At 37.1% G+C, this 15477-nt stretch overlaps 2 protein-coding genes across 29 annotated transcripts in view; one reads left to right on the forward strand and one right to left on the reverse strand.

The window, feature by feature from the left end:
* The window catches only part of NEXN (nexilin F-actin binding protein), a 43171-nt gene extending 37325 nt beyond the window's left edge, over positions 1 to 5846 (forward strand). For 12 of the 16 annotated variants that reach the window (XM_089780473.1, XM_089780474.1, XM_006129578.5 and 9 more), the window contains 4 exons: positions 958 to 1179; positions 3987 to 4172; positions 4909 to 5269; positions 5377 to 5846. In XM_089780473.1, the coding sequence (XP_089636599.1) occupies positions 958 to 1179; positions 3987 to 4172; positions 4909 to 5269; positions 5377 to 5390 (783 nt within the window). In that variant the 3' untranslated portion in view covers positions 5391 to 5846. Of the gene's footprint in view, positions 1 to 957; positions 1180 to 3986; positions 4173 to 4908; positions 5281 to 5376 lie in introns of those variants that run through there. The other 4 variants (XM_089780477.1, XM_089780479.1, XM_089780475.1 and 1 more) reach the window with 2 other exon arrangements.
* The window catches only part of FUBP1 (far upstream element binding protein 1), a 62141-nt gene that overhangs the window by 14765 nt on the left and 31899 nt on the right, over positions 1 to 15477 (reverse strand). For 4 of the 13 annotated variants that reach the window (XM_025187991.3, XM_075936311.2, XM_075936313.2 and 1 more), the window contains 4 exons: positions 12692 to 12751; positions 12465 to 12607; positions 9975 to 10021; positions 7606 to 9118 (listed from right to left, as the gene is read on the reverse strand). In XM_025187991.3, coding sequence (XP_025043776.2) covers positions 9088 to 9118; positions 9975 to 10021; positions 12465 to 12607; positions 12692 to 12751 — 281 coding nt within the window. In that variant the 3' untranslated portion in view covers positions 7606 to 9087. Of the gene's footprint in view, positions 1 to 7605; positions 10988 to 12464; positions 12608 to 12691; positions 12752 to 15477 lie in introns of those variants that run through there. The other 9 variants (XM_089780469.1, XM_075936315.2, XM_075936310.2 and 6 more) reach the window with 7 other exon arrangements.

Here is a 15477-nt window from a genome sequence, read left to right on the forward strand (position 1 = left end):
GTGCCTTTCAAAATCTGACACACACAAGGCTGGAGCATGCTCTCAGAAGTCTTAAAAGAGCAACACTCCAATATGGAAACTACAGAATCCAAACTCCTTTAAAAAAGCCAGCTTTGTGATGGTGGCATCTGACTTGTATGACAAACATGTACATGTATAGGTCCGCACTGCTTTGAATCATTATTGAGCAGAACCAGTCAGCATGGACCATATCAGCTTGGACACATGTCCTTTGGAATGGTGATTGAAGCGTGATGCACATGAATCTTTAGTGCATCTAGCAAGTCAATTTCTTGCAACTCCAGCTACAAAAGTATTGTGTGAATGCTGTCCTCACTTTCAGGTGACATTGTAAAGAAGCAGACAGCAGTATCTCCTGTAAATGTAAACAGTCATAATTGAATGATTAGCTAAACAAGAAGTAGGACTGAGTGGACTGGTAGGCTCTAAAGTTTTACGTAGTTATGTTTGAATGTAGGTTTTTTTAAAAGATAATTTCACATTTGCATGTTCAACTTTCATGATAGATTGCATTACAGTTCTTGTAATTGAGGAATGAAAAATACTCTCTGGTTTTTTATCATTCAAACTTTTGTAAAGTGAGCGCTGTAAAGTGAGCAATGCCATCTGTTGTAACTGAAACTAACATTTGAAAATGTAGAATATCCAAAAATATTTAAATAAGTGGCATTGTATTAGCAGTGCAATTAATCAACATTTTTAATTGCCTGACAGCCCTATTTTGATGCAATTGGCATATTTTTATCTTTTAAAAATATTTACATATTTTGTATGTGTGCCACCTTAAAAGAAAATTGAAAGTCCCTATGCCTACCACCATCTTCTGACACTTCAGTTTAATTAGATTTAGGAAAAATTTAGTTACACTTGGCTTTTTTGTACAAAACCACATTTCTAAATCAGGCACTCTTAATAGTTTATTGTAATTGTTTACAGGAGGAGGAAGAGGCTGAAACCTTTGAATTAAGCAGAGAATATGAAGAGCTAATAAAGTTAAAAAGAAGTGGTTCTATTCAGGCAAAAAACTTAAAAAGCAAGTTTGAAAAAATTGGAAAATTGTCTGAAGAAGAAATACAGAAAAAAATAGAAGAGGAGAGAGCTAGAAGAAGAGCAGTAGACCAGGAAATAAGAGAGAGAGAAACAGAGAAATTTCATGAGGTAAATTATTTCCAATGATTGCTAAAATGTTGTCAGTTTAGTTTAGCTGTTGAGATTCTAAAGTGTACCTTTTATCATCAGTAAGCTGCATTTGAGGTGCAAGAGCGAACTTGTCCAAAGTACCTAATGACCCTAAAGTGAATGATGCCCTTCCAGCAGAATTTCCTCCATCTCCATAGTGATCCCCTTGATTTTCTCTATTCCCCACAATGGCCATCTGAGGATGTCCCTCCTGGCCATTCTTACCACCAACCTGTTTTCTCTATACTTGCAACACTCTGTGTCATATCTTTCCTTAAAGAAGACGTATGTGTTAAGCTGCACTCTAGGATGTGCTGTTTTAACAACATCAAAATCTACTGCCTTCCTATGAGTGGACTCCACTTTCTGATTTAGGTGTGACTCATTAAGTCCCCATATCCCATATTTTACTCACTTCTCAGTTTAAATCTTCCACCAGGACCTGTTCAACTTCCTGTTTTCCCTTCCCTCCCTTTCTGTGAATAATGCAGTGGCACAACTTCCCTAACTCACTCTTTGCTAGGAAAAACAAACTTTGGCATAAGAGCTCCCTCCCCGATATACACTTCCAACCTCTCTGAGGGGCAGTAGGGAGACAGGAGACACAAAGACTACCATGGCACCAAAGCTGCCTGGGGAGTCCCCACTCCTCTTTCCCCACATACCTTAACAGCCATTGTAAAATGTTGCTTGAGAATGTAGTGAAGTCAGGAGGTCTGAGTCTCACCTTCAACACCCCGAATCAGTCCCCAGTACAAAAATGTTTCATAAAACCTCAAGTTCTACCCCCCTTTTACTGGCATTGAACAACTGAACCCCTATTCATTTGGCATTTCTTCATTTTTTTCCTTTCTATCTCAGGTACTTTCTTTTTTAACCTCTGCTCAACTTCCAGGTAGATAAAAGAAAAAACAATTCCCAAAGTTAAGATAAGGAGCTGACTTCCCTGCAGATAATGCATTTTTTAAAAAAATATTAAACCTTCCCCCAGGGAAGTCCTTTTTACAACTGCGTCCTGTCTTAGCTGGTTCCCAAAGGCTTCCTTTGTTTAGGAACAGAGGTGGTGGTAAGGGAAAGTCATGTTGGAGAGGAAGCAGGGAATGAATTGGCAGTGTCCAAAGTGGTTTCTGGGAAGGCCAGAGATATCTTAGTAGTGAAGGGACAGTAATGTTTTTAATGGTACAGTACAGTTTAATCTAGTCTTTGCTTTTTTTTTTCCTTAAAGAATTCTTTCAGGGAAAAGAGGAGGAGGGGGAGATCCCCATTTGGGAGCAGGGATTTCTATAGCAAATTTGAGGGAAAGAGGATCTCCAACAGTTTTCTAAAACAAGCAGGATAGGCTTAATTTTTTTTTTTTTTAACAGAAAAACTTGGGAGATGGTCAAAAGATGCACATGACTCTTGGAAACAGACAAGAAGGATTTGGGGAGGCTTTATAGTTGAACTGAACCCAAAAAGGATAAGGACCTTATCGAGTAAAATGTCCCCCACCCCTTACTCAAACAAAAAACAGCAAACACTTAAAAGGGTTCTTATAACCCCTGTATTTCTATTTTATCTATTACTTTCTTGCTCTAGTCAAAGAAAATTTAGTGCACCACATCGTATCACTATGTACAGAGCTAAGATAGCAAACTTGTTATGTAGGATTTTACGAACATACTACAATGCTGAACACAACACTAATTATTATGGGGAAATAGTAATGCAACTGCATTTTTGTTGTTGACTGACCTTATTTATGCAGTTTATTATTTTGGGGGCCAAAGCAACCTTCACCTCATGGTTTGAGGTCTTCTCTCAGCTGCCTTTCCAGAAAAATTGACTGTTCATAATCATACCTTCACAATTAAATATTAATTATATGGGGGATAGTGCCCAGAAGTCCCTTCATGAAGATTGGGACCTTGTGCCAAGTGCTGTACAAGATATCTTGAAATTGACACTTGTTAGGAATACCAGCCTCCTCAATTGTAGTCTAGACTAGAGCTTTGTCTTGACATAATTATCTCAATGTAAAATCATTTGGAGATAAGGCACAATTTATGGCAGCTAATAGGATTGTATATAGGCAACAACTAAAAGTTTGACCTTCCTGATCTGGCACCCTCCTGGTCCGGAATCAGGGAGTTTGCTGAATCAGAGGTGGTAAACGCAGGCCCACCAACTGCTAGCCTCCAGGCTCTCAGCAAAATCCCCCTCCCTCATCTCCAGGCCAGCTGAGCTCTGGGCCCCAACAGAGCTGCCTGCCCTCCTGCCACTAGGCCTCTCAGGTCCAGGAACATCCTCTTAGCATTATGGACATTGGTGGACCAGAGTGTGTCCCAGTTTAGAGAAGTTCAATATGTAGTGCCTTATCGATAACTAGAAATTTATAGCAAAATAATTAAGGATATCTGACTGTAAAGACTTTTTTGCAGTGAAGACAATTTAGGATTTAAAAGTGATTATAGTAGGGAGCAGGTGTTTTAATTCAATTAATTTAGCATGTTTGAAAGCATTATTGCTTTGTCTCAACTAGAGGTTCATAATCAAGTTTGTTACATAAAGCTGACATGTAACCTTTAATTACCAGTCTAAACCAGCCTTCAGATACTGCTTAAGGAGTTTTCGTTACTACAGCATTCTGGCTGAGTTATGCTGCCCACAGGCACGCATAACATGAATCTTTCAAATAAGTCATCCTTTTAAAAAATCATGTATTGGTTTGGTCTTGTATAGGTATTAAGTAAAAATAAAGTTTTCAACAATTACTTCTGATTTTTCTTATTCTTTAAACTGAAAAGGATGATGAGGTAGACGTGAAGCCTGCCAAAAAATCTGAAGCTCCATTTACTCACAAAGTAAACATGAAGGCTAGATTTGAGCAAATGGCAAAGGCAAGGGAAGAGGAGGAACAAAGAAGAATTGAGGAACAAAAATTACTACGGATGCAGTTTGAACAGAAGGAAATTGATGCTGCATTACAGAAGGTATGAAGGATTAAAAATGCCCTTTTCAGGAATGTTTCCTATTAATTTAATATTTGTGAAATGCATGTTTTAAGAGCTTGATAGTAGCAACATTTGATTACTGCTACAAATATAGTGCAATCTGTTATCGTCAAAGAGCAGTATAACAAATGTAGAATTTTTTTTTTTTACATAACTGCACTCAAAGGAATATAAATCTTTAGAGCTTCCATGGTCACTCAGTCCTACCTCTTGTTCGGGCAACTGCTAAGACAAATACGTTTGTATTAATTTATGGGAGATAATACTGCCTGCTACTTATTTACAATGTCACTTAAAAATGATAACAGGTTTTTATGGCACATAGATATTTACATGCCAACTAGGCTAAACATTTGTAAGACTTAAAGCTTCAATCTGTGGATTGAATGGATTTTTTTTATGGTGCAAATATTTAATATTGTCCAGTTCTTGAATAAGGAAGCAACATACATGAGTATTGTTCCTGGATTCCATCTTTCCACCCCACTTCTCCCTTCTTCAACATTCCCATTATGCATTTCTTGTTCAACATTCAGATGGTGGTGCTGATGCATGATGCAGTATTGTACAATATGCTTGTGTGTATGTATCCCATCGTCATTCCCCAAAATCTCATTTTTCTAACTTTCATATGGCCAAAGACTTGAGGTATTGCAAACTATTCAGGTTATTACTAAGTGTTTAAAATTATCTAAATCACTGTATTGTAATGCAGAAAAGGGAAGAGGAAGAGGAGGAAGAAGGGAGTATTATAAATGGTTCTACTTATGAAGATGAAGAGAATCAAGCTCGCTCAGGAGCTCCATGGTTCAAGAAACCCCTGAAAAATATATCAGTTGTGGATAGTGAGCCAGTAAGATTCACTGTTAAAATCACAGGAGAACCAAAGCCTGAAGTCACATGGTGGTTTGAAGGAGAAATGTTGCAGGACTCTGAGGACTATCAGTACATTGAAAGAGGAGAAACTTACTGCCTTTACTTACCAGAAACTTTCCCAGAAGATGAAGGAGAATATATGTGTAAAGCAGTCAACACCAGAGGCACAGCAGCTAGCACCTGTATACTCACCATTGAAAGTAAGAGTTAATGTACTATTATCTTCTTGAATGCCTAACTATTTTTTACACACATTTCTTATTACAAAGTTTTCCATTTTTCTTGACTCTTTTCTTTTCTTTTCTAGCTGATGACTACTAATGCTCTACTTTTGCTGGAAACTTCCCCTCAACTTTCTTACAGCATCCATCTCTTTTTCTGTGGTGGGGCCAATAAACGAAACTAGAAAGTATCTTTGCCATTCCTATATCAGTTAGGGATATCATTTAAATTGCATGAGTGTTGAAGGCTGTTATAATATAAAATTTATCAAAGGCTTGTTACACACTAAAACAAAGATGTGGATATATAAAAAGCCCAACTATAGAAAAGCTGAATTGTACTGATGTTCCTACCTTCGAAGACCAATTGTTTTGTAGTATACGGATTACAAACCCAATCTGGAAGTTCGAGAGGTAGCCTAACTGTGCCACTACATTCTGCATAAACACTAAAAGTTTATAGCTGCTTTGCCTCAAGACTTAACAGGCAAAAAAGAAATGTTTCTGGAATAAAAGAAATGTACTTTTTTAAACAATAAAAGATTATAATGCTTAAGCTTTGTTTTGTTTAATAAAATATTTTCCTTTCAATCAGCTTTAATAAATACATGAATAGTAATGGGATGTGTAATTACCATGTCAGTAAGAATGCACAACATGACAGAAGTTGAAATAGCTATTAGATTACCAAGCCTTGCTTTTGAAGCTTTCCCCACTATTTTATTACTATTTACATGCGTCAAAATAGTGTTTCACATATTAAACTAGCTAAATTTGTAGAAAGAACATTTGTAGATATATTGGTTTGTACAGTGACTATTTTCTCCACTTTAAGCCATACTGCAGCAATTTGTTACTGCATCTCAATTCGTTTATTTGGATTAAAATAAAATAACTATAGCACATGCATTTTTTGCTAAATGTTACTAGCCCTTTTGTAATAAAAAAACTAGTTATTAATTCTCTCATGGGAAATCCACAAAGACACAAGCTTAAGTGCCAAAAAACTACATCAACTTTTAATGAGGTTTAGCACTTCTATGCTTAAACATAATACAGTAAGCTACAACTGAATTCTTATTCAATCCTTTAATAACTTTTCAAAAAGACATTGACTATGTGACGTTTTATTTATTTATGCTGGCTGTTGGTTACTTATGTATATTAGCAGCTTATTTTTGAAACTTCTTTTCTGTCTCAATTTGATATATCTTCAGAATTATTTTGCTGATTAGTTGTGTGACAGTTTCTGAATATTACAATTAGAAGATAAAGCAAGATGTTTGGCAATTTTTCATGTAGGTGATGTTTGTTCACAAAATTATTAAAAACTGTGTAAGCATCTAGAGGATAAGGTAAAAAATATCCAACATGGATTTATCAAGAACACAACAAATCAACCTACTTTTACAGTGTTTCTGCCCAAGTGGATCAAGGAAGAAGCAGAAATGTGACGTTTAATTTCAGTAAGGGTTTGACAGTCCTCTGACACACTCTCATAACAAAATTAGGGAAATGGGGTCTAGATGAAGTTATTCTAAAATGGATATACAACAGGTTGAAAGATAACTAATTCTGAGCAAACACAATGGTTTGCTGTCAAATTGGATGGACACATCTATTGGGATCCAGCAGAGGTATATCTTGGCTCTGATACGATTTAGTATTTTCATAAATTTCTTTGATAATGGAGCAAAGAGTGCACTATGACAAACAATTTAGAGGATAGAATTAGAATTCAAAATGATCTTGATAAGCTGGAGAACTGGGTGAGACTGAGGCCTGAGATATGCAGGTCAGCTCAAATGATTGTGATGCTATCTGCTGGCTTTAAAATCTAAATCTAGAAATAAAAATGGCAAATAATTTCGCTAGGCAACTGTAGACCCATTTTTAGCAGTACAAGTCAACAATGTGATGCAGTCTCAAAAATCAAATTCTCACATTTTAACTGGAGTGCTATATGTAAGTTTTTCCCGCTCTATAATCAGCTCTGGCAAGGCTACATATGAGACAGCATATCCAGTTTTGGGCATCATGTTTATTCCAGATGATGGCAACAAAACTTATAAAAACCTGACTGAAGAGGAAAAAATGGGTATATTTAGTTTTGAGAGGACACAAAAGGGAACATGGTAACTTGAGAACTGTTACAATCTGTGATTAGCTGTTCTCCTTGTCACTGACATATGCAGAAGCTTAAGTTTTACGTCACATCACCCTTGCAGCAGATTAACGATGAGATTGTGAAAATAAAACTACATGTATTTTCCACTGGAAGCAGAAATGTGAAAGTCAACAAAAGACAAATATCATTTTGTATTATCCATCATTTTACATTTATTGAGAAAACCATACAAAAATGTTATACAGTTAATGTGTACCCATATTACATACAATGTCAATAATGCAAACTCAAAACCACATTTTGTAAAGCATTCAATTTACCTCAAGTCCAAGCTGCATGTCCCTAAGACACTTCCCATCACAGTAGCCTTATAAAGCCAATCTTCTTTTTACACACGGGTAGTTTCTGTAGAGAACACTTTTCTCAGGACGAAAATGCATCTCACATGCATAAGAGAAATATGTGCATATACATGAGAGTTTTATAGGGTATTACTAGGGAAGAGGGAAACCCTGTCCAACTGTGCTTACTGTAAGGCCCAAATGTTGCCAATTTACAACATGCAAAGAAAACAGAGAAAAGCTATTTCATGAGGAGAAAAATAGTTTCTAGCATCCAATAAAATACTTTTATAGAAGATTTCACATAAGATAGGCTGTGCAGTGAATATTAACAACCTGCCTGGACAAAGTACACTATATGATACTTCTAAATGAAGTAGTTATACTTCCAGCTGACTATTCCGTGCCATGTTCTACAGTATAGACTGGAGAAAGTGATCTGTAAATGCTTACTACTACATTAAACATTACACTTCCCCTATTTCCCTTTGAAAACTGAAGAACTCTGAACTTCCTATTTCATTTGGGTGGTTCTATCAAATCAAGATCCATTTATTTAACTTCATTTTGGAAAGTTCAATTACTTTTCTACCATACCACAAAAACAATCCTTGCTAAGACATGAATGAGATTCTTGTAATTTAATTATTTTCTGTCCCTGCTGAAAATATCCACAAACACTAAACTGAAGACACTGTGACTTCACACCCCTCCCCCCATCAATCAATCCAAATAACTGGCCTGTCATTTGTATTTCCTCCTTCCTAAATATACTCAATTGAAGATTTTAATTACTACAATATTTATTATGTAACAGTGAAATTAAAAAAGCAGCATGTTTAAGGAAGTGAAATGGAAATCCCATCCCAGACAAATAAATTCTTAGGATTTAAACTCCACTAGAGTACATAGGTAGTTCTCATGTGAAAAATAAATGTGAGTTACATATCAAACTACAAGTAAACAAAAATGAAGTGGCTTGAGGGAATTAAGTGCAACTACTAATTTCAGAAGGTAAACATATCTAAGCTTGACTGCTTAGAAGAATATAAATTAAAATAGTTTAATATTATTAGCCACAGTTTTTTAAACTAAAACAGATTATTGAACATTTATGGTTAAGCAAATAGCACTAGAGAGAACAAAAAGTGATCAAACAAAAATTATACCCTACACCATTATGTATGGGATACATTTCAAATCTGTTTTGCCAATTTTACCTTCTAATGGACCCCTTCTATGGTCCGTGCTCATCGGCTCACCAATGGCATACACTCAAAGGATTCCTCTTTATTGGTAGTAACTATCTCAGGACCTGATTTTATGAGCTATGATTTGGTGCTTGCAGCATCTTCAGCACTGTGTGTGAAAATGAAGGCAGTATTTTTGAATAATTTTCTTTAATGTAGATATAGATAAGCAGGACTTTCGAAAAAGGATCAGCACATTTTATATATTGAATAAACAAAAACTGATGAGATGCTGCTTTAAGTAAAAACTGTATCATCTAATAAAACAAACATTTTAAACTGGCAAAAGTATACAGCAATTCAGTTAAAAGTATCAAAGAACAGAAAATACTGATTGCTATATAGATACTGAAAAGATTTGCCATACAATTAACATTTCACATGTGCACATGCTATCTAGTAAGACATACTATTTTGCAAAACTGTAGTGTTCATTTTCCTAGGATATCATATGGATAAGCAAACTAGGTTATCTAAAAATGTCACTAATGTTATGTTGTTTAACTTCTTTAAAAAGTCATCAGTTCCAGTGACAAGAGCAACACACAGTATTCTATTTAACTTTTAGGGGTGGGATGGGAATGACCTGCCAGTTATAAAAACATCTGTGAAGGCTGTTGAAGTTTCTAACCAAGTATTTCCTACAGCTTAGGAGGGGAAAGTTTTGTTTTCCTTTATTGTTACATTTCAGCTATTTGAGGAAAAAGTAACAAAAATGATTTATTCTGATTAAGTTTAATTGCAGCAATCTACTCGTCTCTTCTAAAAATAAAGATACATATTTACCCAGAAATGTGAACGGTTGTTTAAACAACTGAGACTTTCCACTGAAATGGAACCATGAATAACAGAATGCAGTTGGGAAATCAGCAGATTGCTTTTGAATACACAACCACAAAAATTTCACAGGGACAACATTAATGTACTGAAATATTTACTTATATACTTCCTTAGGTTGTGCTTACCTGTTGCTTTTTGCAGCAGAACCTAAGGTGGAAGGTCTGGGAAGGCACTGTGAAGTATAAATAATTGCACTGTTTGCAATTAATAAAGATTTTATACCTTAAAATGAATCAAAATCAACAGCCTCCATTTTGTGAATGATAAAGAATCCAATGATTTTAATTTTGTTCAGTTTAATTAGTAATAAATGCACCATTCTACTATAAGGTCATTTACAAAAAATATCATGCAAAATATCTTAACTATTAAATTTCATATCCTGCACTAAAAATTGAAATATTTTCCTAGCTGTTTAAAACTACTATTACAATTCCTAATCTAAAAAGGGGAAAGGTAGTTCCCTCCAGGTTCTGCTATACAATGAAATACATTACTAATTATCTGAATAATAAAACTACTTCAAATTTCAAGCCTTAAGTTTTACTTCTCTAGGCAGCCACTATAAAAAGTATTCTCAAAGCAACAAATGGAGCTCCAAAAATATAGGGCTAATACAGGCTTATAATATAGTTTAACATGTACCTGCATCACTACATGTCTGCAAACTCACTGAAGACAAAACAACTTGTCTATCTGTCAAAGCAGTTCCAATCACTTTCATGTTAACAAGATATGCATATTTTCATAAGCTAAATACAGCCTTTGTCTCAGGAGCACTAGTGAAAAACGTCGTATTACTTAGATAACACAAGATTTTCTTTAGCTATTGCTGAACATTTCAAGAATACTTACCCATAAAGCTCACACATATATATATGCACACCTATGTTTCTGAATTAAGAAGCAGTTATGATTTCCTAAGATATTAGCACTGTATTCCAACATAATATTCACACAAGTATGGCATTTGCATTATGTGGAACATTGACAAAAAGATACTGTTGCAGTTCATCAATTTGTCATTCTGATGTACTTACAGTGCAATGCTCCTTGAAGGAACAATCAAGGATGATACACAGCACAGTCCTCCTCACCCCTATAGAGCTAGTTCTATACTGGCTGGATCAAACCTGCACTTCAACAGACAATGGCAAGACAGACTGTATTGCATGTAGTCTAATATATGCAGAGCCAATAAATATGCAAACAGCAAACAATGAATTTCAACAGAATATCAGATTTTCAGTACGAGCAGTAATGTAACAAAGTATATCAAATAATTTGATTCAACAACTGATCTTGAGCATTCACACAACAGAACTTATCTGTACTGAAAGAAGTTCTCTGTCAAGCTCTCCTCCCACCCAAAACAAAATAAAGTTCCAATGTTCGATGCAATTCTGGTAGCCACATTCACCTTTCTACACTAAATATTGAAATGAACTACTGCTAACTGAATGCTGAGAACATTTAATTATAAAAGTAAAAACCTTTTATAACTAATCTGAAAAATGTTTAAAATAGTTATACTGAAACAGTCAAGTAAGTATCAAATTAAAAACAGAAACGTTAACTTATTGCAGCTGTACAGGCCTGAAACAGTGGTCATGTATAAAAAGGGAAATTTCACTGTTAATGCAATGGAAGTATGCCAAAAGATCATCTTCTTAAACACATGCAGTTTTTAATCAAATAGAAAGAAAATAAAGATATCAAGATTACTGGTGCTAGACAGCAAAATACAATAATTGAAAGAGATCCTTCATCTAACAACTATTCTGCAAAGGGGAAAAACAGGCCAATGTCAGGTTTTTCAACTTTAAGATTTCATGGGGGGAAAAAAGTCTCATGGGTACATATACCTTAATTCAGCATTGCTATCAAGTCCTAGAATTCTTTAAATACCCACATATCCAACTTACCGACACAGGAGGTTTCATATTATTTATTGTAAAGCACAAAACAGGCATTTTAAAAGTGAAAGTATACATTGAAAAAGTACATTTATATCACAAAGCATTGACCACATAATAACTGCAAATACATTTGCTGGAATGTGTACATCTACACTAGTATACTAAAAACAAACCAATTTTCATTTCTACACAGAAATATTACCTCCTATCAGTAGTGATAGATATTTTGTACATTTTCAAAAACACTATTTTTAAACCAAACAAAATTAAGATCTTCATCAAGGCGTCTGCATCCATACATTTAACAAAGGTTTTTTCCCCCACACAATGAAGCAAATACTGTATTGTCCACTTCTTATTATTGGCCCTGTGCAGAAGAGATACATAAGAGATACACAAAAAGTTAAAGAAAATCCTTTAAATTGAGCTAACTCAGGAGTGAAGCCTTTAAGAAAGAAAAATTGGTTAATGCAAATGGTGGTGGCTTCTTGCATGGTTTCTAAACCCTGGGGGGAGAAAAATTTTTAATCAAAAGCACCGAATGTACTGATAGAGAACTCAAGTTACCACAGGTTATTTACTAATTAGTCTGAGTTATTTTGCTAGAAAAAAAGGATGCATACTCCAAAGGTAACAAAACAGGAGACATGCAAAAAAATATTTATAATCACAAAATAAATTCATAAAACTTTATACCTGTGGTGCAGGAGGATGCTGTGGCATTCCCTGTGGACTTGTTTGGGCATAATATGCTGCTTGCTGTCTGTAGTATTCAGCCCATGCTGCACTATAATCAGGCTGACCTGGTGGGGCCCCAGCTGGAGCTGGAACTGCTTGACCTAAAAGAAATTAGGACTATATAACTTTGTTGCTGTAACAAAGACAAAGAAGCTCAAAATAATCTCATTTCTAACAAATATTACCTTGCTTCTTGTAATATTCCTCCCAAGCCTTTGAATAATCTTGTGGCTGCCCTTGTTGACCTGAAAAACCCCCCACATTTTAATGTAATAACTCCCATGTACACCAAAATTACACATAGTAAAAGCTGTTTTATTAAATGCACGTCTGGCACGTCATCAGCCAGAAAGCTCCATAAACTGGCATTTCTGAGAATCTGCTTTATAGTCCAGTAAGTGCAGGGCCAACAGGCTCCCTTACTTGGCTCCATATGGCTCCCTAGAAGCGGCAACATGTTCCTGCTGCTCCTAGATAGAGGAACATCCACAAGCGCATCATGCTCTGCACCTGCCTCATCATGAGCACTGGCTCTGCAGTTCCCATTGGCGAGGAACGATAGCCAATGGGGGCTGCAGGGATGGCACCTCCGGGTGAAGACAGTGCACCTAGTTGCGCCTCTCCCTAGGAGTAGCAGGGACTTGTTCCACTTGCCAGGAGCTGCCTAAGGTGAGTACCATCTAGATCTGACACTCTGAAATCCCTTCTACCCCACAGCCAGGAGATCCCTTCTGTACTCCAAACCCTCACTTCTGGGCCCACCCTCTGTGGCCTCATCCCCTCCTTCACTTATTCTAGTTAACTCTTAACTAACTAGAATATATGACTGGCACCCTCCATTCCCCCCAACACGTCAGAAATTTTTACTGTGTATACACAGGGGTTTTGCCCCTCAGTTGATTTCAGGTCCAAATAAAAAGTGAAAGACAGCATGTAATTATCACGTAACTTACACAATGCTATTCTTCCAGTTGGTATTACAGAACCACTTTTAACTCTGGGACAGTACCATTTCATATGTGCTTAAATATCAATACAGATTTTACTACTTCCATGTGACTGAATTTTGAGCACATTCTTTATAAAAAGCAATGTGCAGGCATCCAGAAGTTCTCACATGAATACTCACATTTTGCCATTTAGACCTTGTATATTAATACTTTGACTGCTGCTGAAACATGTTCCAGAGTACACTTTTTGGGGAAAAAAAGTAAAACAAAAAAGCTTTCCTTCCCAAGCTTGCCCGCTTGGATTTACTTGAACTGACAATATTTTCAATTAAAATGCAGGTCAACAAGGAAGAGGAATTAAGTAGTCAAATTACAAAGCGTGATCTTGTTGCATTTACTTTGGCCACGTCTTCACGTGCCACACTGGAGACTGATCTTCTGGCATTCGATTGACCAGATCTAGTTAAGACCCACAAAATGCGAATGCTGAGGGCAGCTCCAGTTGGCACTGGTACTCCTCTAAGTCACAAAGAACAAGGGAAGGCAACGGGGGCAGTTTGCTCCCATCGGCCTCCCTCTGAAGATGGCACCAAGCTAGTCTTAAGGTAAGCTAACTTCAGCTATGTATTTTGTTGCTGGAGTTATCTTAACCGGCCCTTTCAGGTCTAGTGTAGGCCTGTCTTAACTCATCAGCTGTTAATTCATTAAATGTAAAGTTAATTGACTTGCTACCCAAGCAACATTGTTAACAGAAATAAATCTTAAGATTTCTTTAACACTGTTCAAGCTAGGCACTTCCATCAAAGGCACATATTTTATCAATCTATTCCACAAAAGACAACAATCCCCAAGCTCCCCCTCCCAACTCCAAATTTCTAGCTCTAATTTATTCTTAACACACAATAACTGGAGAATTACAATTAAGAACTACTGCTCAAGTAAACTTTTTCCATCCAACAAGCAAGAGATATTACTAAAAAAACCTCAGTAATATAACTACTGGAAAGGAAGGTCAAGCATAGCCCATGACATGTTCCTCCCTCCAAGCTTTCTGAATTTAGAAACCCCTTAACACCTCCTATTATTACTACAGGTTTAACCTCTAATCTGGGACTCTGGTCCAGCAACATCCCTGGTCTGACAGGACCACAGATGTTGCTGGCCCAGAGCGCCCTGACGGCTGGGAGTGAGGGGCAATGGCAGAGAGTGTAGCCAGGCCAGCACAAAGTGGGGATTGACAGCTAAAAGCCCTGCCAGGAGGGGAGTCTGGGAGTGGCGGCTAGCAACCAGCAGGAGGACATTAACCTCCCTTGGCCTGGCAAACTCCCTGGTTTGGGACCTGAACATGCCAGTCCAACGAGGCCCAACCTGTACCACCTTTGCATGACAACAAATGCAGGATGAACAATCCATGATAATTCAAAAGCTCCCATATCAAAGGTTCTAGCAAAAGTTCTATCAAAATACTAGCATATGTTCAGGTACAGTTTAAGGTGCTCAAAATGGCTGGTAGAGATGGCCAAATATTCAGATTAACTGACCTGTCTTGATATTCCAAAGATAAGTCTTCCCGCTGCCTCCTACTGAGGCAGTGGGGTGAGGGATGGGGCAGGCAGGAGACAGTGCTGGGGGGGAACTGCCCCACTGCACTATCAAAGACAGCCATGCCCCACTGCAGGGTGTTTGAGCTTGCCAGGGACAGAGGCTGCACCAGCATGCCACAGGGCAGCCTCTGTCCGCGGCGAACCTGGACCTGCCACAAACAGAGGCTGCTTCATGGCAGCAGCTCCCTGTGGACATGGGCTGCTGCCACCCTACATTGCTGGCTCTGTATGAGAGGGAGCAGTGTGGGGTGGCAGGCACAGCCTGTCTTTGTGAGGAGCCTAATACAGAGGCAGCAGCACAGGGTAACAGAGGTCTCCCCAAGAGTGAAGCCGGTTACTAAAAAATTTCATGCAGTTAAATGACTATTCAATTACACACTAACATCCCAAATACATGCATACTGATGCATTGTTTTT

Source organism: Pelodiscus sinensis, chromosome 9, assembly GCF_052426305.1.
Source record: "Pelodiscus sinensis isolate ZL-2025 chromosome 9, ASM5242630v1, whole genome shotgun sequence".
NCBI classification, from domain to species: Eukaryota; Metazoa; Chordata; order Testudines; family Trionychidae; genus Pelodiscus; species Pelodiscus sinensis.